The sequence below is a fragment of the Bactrocera tryoni genome, chromosome 3 (assembly GCF_016617805.1).
Source record: "Bactrocera tryoni isolate S06 chromosome 3, CSIRO_BtryS06_freeze2, whole genome shotgun sequence".
NCBI lineage: Eukaryota > Metazoa > Arthropoda > Insecta > Diptera > Tephritidae > Bactrocera > Bactrocera tryoni.
This window is the reverse complement of record NC_052501.1, coordinates 65544308-65553682: the sequence shown is the minus strand read 5'-3', so window position 1 is coordinate 65553682 and position 9375 is coordinate 65544308. Positions and strand designations below refer to the sequence as shown.

The following is a 9375-nucleotide window of genomic DNA, read 5'->3' as shown; positions in this document are numbered from 1 at the left end:
AAAAAAAACAAGAAAAAACGTTAACTTCGGTTGCACCGAAGCTAATATACTCTTCACAGGTGCATTTCTGTTAGTAACTATGTGTTCAGTTTGTATGGAAGCTGTATGCTATAGTTAACCGATCTGATCAATTTCTTCGGATATTACATTGTTGCTTCAGAAAATAATATATACCAAATTTCATGAATATATCTTGTCAAATCTGATAGTTGTCCATACAAGAACTTGATTCCGATCGTTCAGTTTGTATGGCAGCTATATGCTATAGTTAATCGATCTGAACAATTTCTTCGGAGATTACATTGTTGCCTTGGAAAATAACATATACCAAATTTCGTGAATATATCTTGTCAAATGTGAAAGTTTTCTATACAAGCATTTGATTCCGATCGTTCAGTTTGTATGGCAGCTATATGTTATAGTGGTCCGATATAGGCCGTTCCAACAAATGAGCAGCTTCTTGAAGAGAAAATGACGGTTGCAAAATTTCAAAACGATATCTTAAAAACTGAGGGACTAGTTCGTATATATACAGACGGGCATGGCTAAATCGACTCAGCTCGACATACTGATCATTTATATATGTATATACTTTATAGGGTCTCCGACGATTCCTTCTGGGTGTTACAAACTTCGTGACAAACTTAATATACCCTCTTCAGGGTATAATTAAATGATAAATTTAATTTTCTTTTCATTTCAAAACACATGATTTCACGCAGGACAACGGCTGCCGGGTCAGCTAGTATTTGATAAGTCAAAACTATAATTAAAAAATAAAACTTCATGCTTGTTTGGTTTTTGGTTTCCTTTTATTTATTCTCCATATTTATTGTTTACATATAGTATATTATTTTCATGTTCGTTTTTATTAGCTGTGCATTTTAATACATTCACAACATATCAGCAATTTGTATTTTATTAATATAATTGTTTTTATAAATCATAATTTTATAATTTGTGTTTTTAGATTTAAATACGTACGTTTATTTATGTATGGCTTTTTTTAAAATATGTATAGCAAGCGCTTTTTTGGCTTTTTGTATTTTTAATAGTTTTAATATTAGGGCATTTTGTTACATATTTTTTTAATTTCAATACTTATTTCAGTTAAAAATGTAGTTATGTTTACATATAGTGCACACGTCTCTGTTTCTTACATATTTTTGAAAAGTGCAATATTTTTTTTTGCTGCCGATTATTAGTTGCAAAATTCAAATTGTAGCATTTAATGAAGTGACTTTGGCAACGTGCATCAACTCTGGCGGAAAATATCGCTAAAGGGATAGTATAAAAATTTTGACTACGTTTTCAATTTAACTACAATGCTTTCTACAATTGCTTCTAAATACAAAACGACATGTCGATTTAATGCCAATATTGTTAGTACTGCACTAGTTACATTGGTGCACCACTGGCAATTAACAGGTTGCTCTCACGGTACACGCACAATTTCCGTTGCCTAACGTTTGCGCACATTTTCAATTGCGGTTAGCTATAATTTGTGCCGTTAGAACCAGTTAAACATATGTGTGAACATTTTAGACGTTGCCTAGCGCATGAACTGCGGTTGCATATGCATAACGGTGCATAAAATTGGCATGTCACATTTTGCATTCACGTTGAACAGCTGATTAGTTAAGGTCGAATCAGTTGTAAGCGCGTATGTATATTAGTTAGTAATCAATGAGTTTATTTTTGCTGTTAAGACGATAGTTATATAGCACCGTTAGAGATACAATTTGAGTTTAGTTTTACATTTTAAATTTAGATATTTTTTTAGCTATAATTTCTAAACTTTTTTAAGTATAAAGAAAATGTATTAAGTTTTTAAATATAAACACTGTGTTTATAGTAGTTTATATATGTTTTAAGTATATTTTTTCTTTATATATTTAGTAAATATTGATTTTCTTAGTTTTTTTCAAATGCCCGCATCAAAATTATATTTTTGTAGTTGCACTTACAAATACATATTTATTACAGCTTATTTTTCATAGCGCCAGTTTTTTTAATTTATTTTTTTAAATAACATATTTTTAGCAGTAACATTTATAGTTTTACAGGTATGTTGTCTATAGTTTTATTTTTTTGGAGGCATTAGTTTAGTTTGGGAAATTGCTTGGTAAATATAAATTAGTTTAAAATACATATGGAAATTCATGTCATAAGTGAAAGCTTTGCTATCTGTTTCAAAATTTATTTTTTTTTTCAAAATTTAATTATTTTTTCAAAATTTTAATTATTTTTTCAAAAGTTTATTTTTTTTATTTTGCTGGTTTATATGCTTTTTGTATACCTGCTGTCTTATATACATACATAGTATCAACAGTTATAGATTATAGAGCGCTAAAATTCAAATTTTTGTTTTCATTTTTTTGTAATAGATTTTTGCTAATTTTGTAAATTTTTGTTATTAATTTTTTTAAATTACTTTAAGGTAGCTTTCTCTCGCTCAAAAATTTGCATAGTAAATGTTAGGCGACATGACTTGTGCAGTAACCATGTGATTAGTTTGCAACTCTGTATGACTTGTAACATCATCAGCTGGCGTCACTTAAATATACTACTAATTCTTGCTAGATTTATTTTGAAGAGCCTTACAGGTTAGGCTCTTTTATGTTCGGCTAAGTATAAGGAAGCATAGTGTTAATATTAAGTACTTTGCATTAATCTGCTTTGATCTTCACTTTGAATTGTCATTCTACGTTTACATTTTTTTCTAGCACATAACTACAATTCTAACTAACTAGTTTAACCGTGCAACCTCTTATTTCCGTTTGTATTACTTGAATAAAAACCTGCCAGCAGCAGATTTTAATAGACTCAAGTACTAAGCGCACATTAACATCACACTACTTGAATTGGCATAATGTACCGTTAGTGCATATCGGTTAACTGTTTGTCGTTATATGCATACATATGTATACCGTTATGACGCAGGTACAATCACGTCAAAGACGCGTCGTTATGTCACTTAAGTTTACAAACAAAGCTAAGCAGCTATGTTAACTAGCCAGTTCACCGTTCAAGCGTCTTCGCATAAATTTGTTCTGCCTTCCATGCTTTTATACTATGCATGCTGTGATCAGCTGTTAAAGTTGATGTTGATTGAGCGCATACCGGCAGCTGTAAGTTTTGCAAGTAGCCGCTGCAGGTGTTGTGTTGTTGGCCGGTTGCTTGCTAGGCAGCTAGTCTCACTTTTGCTTGTGTTTGTTTGCCTTTGCGCAGACAATCCTTTCGTTTGCCTCATTAAAAATCAATTTACTCAACCTTGCTGTCGATTTTGACATAGTTTTTAAATTTCCTCAAGTATTGATTTACATTTAAGGCGCTCTGCGTGAGCATTGGCTTCATCATTAGCGAAAGTGAAACACCACATCAGCGCTGACAGTTCGTTTACTCGATGGCACTTTACTCATCTACAATGCTTTTTAATGTACTTTCGTTCAATTTCCCATCACTTTGCTCTCGGGCGCTTAATAATGTGGCAAATCAGTGTTGCAATCTGTGTAGCAGCGTACTCTTTTTATGTCAAAAGTTATTGTTGAGTGGTTGGTTAAGTGCAGGTTGTTGAAAAACAAATCAACTTCAATGGAAATGTGACATTTTGTGGGTTTTCATCTTTATGGTAAACTAGCAATCTGGTGCAGCTTAGTGGAGGGCATCAAAAACCCAAGCAATGCGTCTGTTTTAGTTTGTTGGAAAATTAGTTTTTGCTGAGTATTTTATGTGAAAAGTTTAATTGAAGAATTTTACTTTGTGAGTTTACTGATTAGCTCTCTGTTGTAAGGGTCAATTGATTGGTAGTGAATAGTTTTGTTGTTAATACGCTCAGAGCGAATTGGTAACGCTTTTCCAAAGTTTGTGCAAACACAATTTGACACAACGAAGAAAGCGGATGTTGTTTCAAGCTTTTTGTAAGTTCATAATACTTGACCGTTGTGCGTTAACACGAAGAACCGCTATAGATCGTAAACTTGATCTGAATTTATTTTCATTTTTGAAACTCGTTCTACGAATTTTTGGAAATATTAACCGAGACCATGTCAAGCTAATAATTTTGGTTTGATAAAATTGCTAGGTTGTGTTCGCTTGGTGAGCATGCTTGATTGTTTGAATCGTATTCGTTTTTTTTTGTGACAATTGTTACTCTTATTTTCTCTTTTACTCATTTATATACCGTCACCTAAATTGCAAAATAAAATAACATCACTTTTTATGACTTTACAGGCGAAGTAAAAACGATATGTAGAAAACATTTTTATTGAAACAAAATTTGAGTTTTGGTTATAAAATGGTTATATATTGGTTATATCTGCCAGCGGAAGCTGAAAATTTTAGGTTACATATATGCAATATGATGTAGTGAATCGTAAGCAATAAAAAACTGAATTTCGATTTTTTCGATGATATGTTGTTTTGCATTTTAGGTGATTATTATGTACTTTAGCATGGTTGGAAGCTGGAAAAATATTCTTTGCTACATTTTGTTGCCTAGTTGGAAGGTGCCTTTGAGTTAACAGTTTTTTGTAAGTTAAGGGAAGAACGATTTTTTCTCAATATTTTTCGATTTTTCTAAATATTTTAGCTCATAAGTCGGCTGTTGAGTTTTATACAACGCGTCTCAAAATCGAAAAAGGGTTGCATTAAGTAATTGAAAACTTTGTGAGAACAAGTTGTAAGTACTGTAAATATATATGTAAGCTTTACTGCTTTATGACAGGTACACAATATGACAACACATTTATAAGTTTAACATTTAAATATATATTTTTTTTGTTAACAAAAAAACAGTTTTCTTTGTTAATTTCAATAAATTTTTTTCGCAGTGTGTCACGTCCTCGACATCAATAGCCGGAAATGGCAAACACACGCATATAATTTCGAGAAATCGTGTTTCCTTGTAGTATTAATATTTTTTTGTCGGTATTTTTTATTTAACAAACTAACATATATATCTAAAAATTCGTTACTCATATGCCATATAATATATTTATTTGTATGACTTAATAAAAATATGTATAATATAAACTAATACACATTAAAAAACATACATACATATAAATTGTTTGCAAATACTATTTAAGTTTTCGTTATTTTTTACATTTACTATTTTAACAATAAAATCGATGTTATATTTTTTCGCTAGGACATGCACATTTATTGGCTGGTTTATTTTCTTTTTTCTTATTTTGAGGTTTCTTGTATATAATTAAGCATTTATTTAATTGGCTGAGGTTGTTTTTATAAATTATTTGTGGCTTACAACTTATTTCGATATTTTTCAGAATTTTCAGCTTCAAAAAAGAGGAGAATATTGGCTTTACATGCAGCAAAATAATAAATTGAAAAAAAAATATATAAAAAATTGGCTTACGGTAAATTTGCTGCCATTTTGTTTTGCGACAAATTATAACAAGATCATATTTTGCGGTTAGTTGTAGCGCGAAAAGTTGGAATTGGTAGTTGCATATTGTCATTGTAGTGCAATACGTTTCAGCACAACTATAGATAAATAAAATGTTATTATTATGTGCCTTAAAAATGTCATTTATGTTTATTTTCTGGTTTCTATTATTTTAGTCGCCAAATTTGACACTTAATAATTATGGCTAAAAACTCACACCCTTTGAATGAAACACCCACTTTATGTATCTTTTAAATAATATTTGCTATGCTTCTTCGGCTTTTATTTTGATATTCTATATTTCATTGACTGCTTTCCATTGGCAGCATTTTAAAGTAATTAATTTCCCTCGTTGAATGCTTTATTGTTGTATCTTGTGTGTTTTTGTGTTGCCTTGTCGCTTGTAATTTATTGCGCATTATTTCTGCGTCTCGTCGTGCAATTAAATTTCAATTACATATCCAAAATGCATTTTACAATTTATTTTGCAAGTTTTTCTTTTATATTTCAATAATATGCTTTATTAAAAATCGCAATATTGTACGCTTCATTGTACTCTTATACGAATCTATTTTTCATTAAGCGCATTATTTTCTTTTTTTTTAAACTTTTTAACGCTTCTGTTTGCTTAACGTGTAACACATCGTTTAAGCTATCAAAAAAGTGTGGTTATGTGTGCCTACACATATTTCTGTTTATTGACTTTATTGGCCGTTATTTCAATGCTACTACATATAACTGCTTGCCTCTTTAGTAATTTGCACATGCTGTTTGTTTTCATAAGACTAAAATACTTTAATAATAAAAGTTTAATTATCTTTTTTTCGTACTAATTTTTTTTTGAATTTTGTTATCTTTATAAATACTAAACTTTATGCTTGTTGTTGTGTTGCTTAGCAGCGAACTACTTATTGTTCATCCTCTGGTGGCATTTTAGCCAAAGTCAGTAGTATCATTGTCAGTTCCTTGCGTGAGATTTTGCCATCTTTATCGTAGCCCACGCCACGCAAAATAGTCTCCTCGAAAGCCTTTAAATCCTGAGCATCGTAGTCGTCCTGTGTGGGAACGAAATGTGAAATAAAACAAAATTAACTTATCATTAAAGCAACAATTGATTCTGACAGCGAACTTAGTCGCTAGTTTGCTACGTTTCTCACAGTTCTCGCGAAATACATAGTTACTACATACACACCTTCTTCACCAACTCCAGCAGATCCTTGAGGAATCCCTTCAGCTCTTCGTTTTCTATTGAGCCGCTATTATCCTACAAGTGTAGAAAAAGATAAAGTGGCTTTAAGAAGTTCATATATAAATATGTATCGGTACGAGTATATGCTTTTGTGCAAAATAAACAATGAAACATTGATGTGGCGCCCACACAAATCCATTCCAACATGTCGACAGCAAATAAATGAAAATTTAGTAGCGCTTGCTCAATTTCGCACAGAGATAAGAATATAATGAAATTTGATCCGACCCGTGGTAAGCAAGAGATGCTTACATTTTGCGTTTTTACAACAGGGTTGCTCGAAAATATTTTTGATTCCGGTCGAAGTATACGGAAGTTGCAGAAATTAAAAACAAAATATTAGTATATAAGGAACTGATGATATATTATCGAAAGTCGATAAATTATTAATACAAATTATTAAATAGCGAATGTTGAATGTAATCGTTTTGAGCTACTTAGGTACCCACCAAGTCACGGCTGCCGCAACTCCAATACAATGAAAGTATTAGCGCGGAAACTAACACATACACACAGGGGCAAAGCATATAGTAAGAAACTGACGACAAACAGAATATTGATTAAAGATTAATAAAGAAGCTCATAAAAACTTCAACAGAAATCTTTGGTAACGCTGTTGGGTAGTTAAACGGTAACTTAACCGATAAGTGGGGTACATAAGATGAATGTTTATATTTTTTTGCCATAAAAAAGGCTTAAGCCGTAATATTTGGTAAGATTTAATTACTATTTGTAAAATTATATAATAATTTACAAGAACAATATTTTTTGCTGAGTTTGAGAGATGCCTTTATAAATGTTGATGCTTATAGAATGAGCTAATACAAAGCAAATATTTAGATACAAAGAAATTCTAATGCACCCATTTTAACACTAAACGTGTGGATTGCAAACACCACAACTAACTCAAGGATTTCACTTCGCCATATATACAACCAAACATGCCAAGGTTGCACGATTGCCTGGATTGTGGCTATAAGGATTTTATGGAAAAAGCAACTAGTTAATCCAATATAAAGTGGAATCTCTGTTTGCGCAGAGTTATTTAGCTATTGCCATTACAGCAAAGCAACCAACGCTAACCAAATCCTGCTGCGTCCGTGGCTGTGACTCTGTTGCTCAACGCGCCATTGAGATTGTTTGAATGGCAAAACAATTGACCGCACTCCACCCAACACAAAATGTTGCAATACAATACGGCGTCAGCAGCAGCAACCAAATCACACAATAAAGCATGGCTTTTTTACACACATACATACACATAAACGTATGTAAAATGTGCGCAACGAAGCATTTCCGCTGAGTGTTGTCTGAGTTTGAGCATACAACTTCTGTGTGCTGGTCCACAAATTGCGAAAATTCTTCTTTTTTGCACTTCATTTATACATGTGTGTGTGTGTTTGTAGATTTTTGTCTGCTTGTTTGTTACTTGTGTTAGTTGACTTTAAAATGTGCTCAACTACAAGCATAAAATAAAATCGAAATTCCGAAGTGTTGCCTTTGTGTCCGCACATATTCCCAGCTAACCGTGAGTGAACGGCGTGAGCTCTGTGGCTTTCAAATTGAAATTGAAAATGCAAACTAGGAGATTAAATTGCTTTTGTCACAGTTAGCATTGACTGTGATTTGTGGAAGTGTGAAAAGTATAATGCGTTATTTTTACTTAAAACTTTGCCTATGAATGCAACCCCACGGTTAAAAGAAGCTTAATAACTTGTAATTTTCTAAAAAAGCGAGGTTAAAATATAAAAGAGATAGTAAAAAATTAAATTGTTCACTAACCAGCAGAAATTTTTAACTAAGAAAGCTTGTTCACTTGATTTCACAAAAATATTACAGATTTCGACCAACCTTGTATATATAGGGTATATTGGGGTCAGAGAAAGAGATGGGCTGATTGCATTAACTGTTGACATTGCTCGGGTATTCTTGAGAACATGTTTTCAAGACAAAAATCATTATATGTTTAACATATTTGAGATTTGGGGTAAATTCGTAAAATTGTATAACTGTGGTATATCCAATATTATATTATGTTCAGTTGATTTTGCTCCGATATATACGGTCTAAAACCGACCGTAGATTTGAAAATCTTATAATGAGTTTTTAATAGGGATATGCGATCCAACAATGAGTCGAAATTATTAAGATTCAAGAGTCAAACGCTTCAACTTTAAGAGCGCTACGTCCAATTTATGGTCGTCATAATCGTCCTGTCAGAGCAACAACAATAAATTGAGCATCTAGTGGAAAAATTTGAGTCCATAAGCACAGTATAAAATGTTTCCGTGCCAGTGAGACAAAGAAGTAATCTTAACCGACCCAAATCAGTCTCTTGCACATCGTTCTCAAGTGTTGGGCATCCCTGTAAAGTCGTTGTGGTGAATTTTGCGGAAAGATTTTGGCCTACATCCTTACAAGATCAAATTGACGCAAGAACTGAACTTACTTCATGAGTCATCATTGCATCCCGTAAAATTATGTTTTGGTGCGGTTTATGGGCCGGCGGGGTCATAGGGACGTACTTTTTCCGTGATGATCAAGACCGGCACGTTACTGCGAATGGGAATCGGTACCGCTCAATGATAACCGAATGTTTTGGCCCGAATTCGATGATATTCTTGGATAATATGTGGTTCCAACAGGACGGTGCCACAAGCCGCACAAAGAATGTCACTATCGATTTATTGATAACCAAGTTTGGTGAACGTTTTAT

At 32.4% G+C, this 9375-nt stretch overlaps 1 protein-coding gene across 3 annotated transcripts in view; it reads right to left on the bottom strand.

Annotated features, from left to right (window-relative positions):
- Positions 1-5476: 5476 nt before the first annotated feature.
- The window catches only part of LOC120770916 (calbindin-32), a 250288-nt gene continuing 246389 nt past the window's right edge, over positions 5477-9375 (bottom strand). For all 3 annotated transcript variants that reach the window (XM_040098610.1, XM_040098612.1, XM_040098611.1), the window contains 2 exons: positions 6603-6674; positions 5477-6465 (listed from right to left, as the gene is read on the bottom strand). In XM_040098610.1, coding sequence (XP_039954544.1) covers positions 6319-6465; positions 6603-6674 — 219 coding nt within the window. In that variant the 3' untranslated portion in view covers positions 5477-6318. The remainder of the gene's footprint in view (positions 6466-6602; positions 6675-9375) is intronic.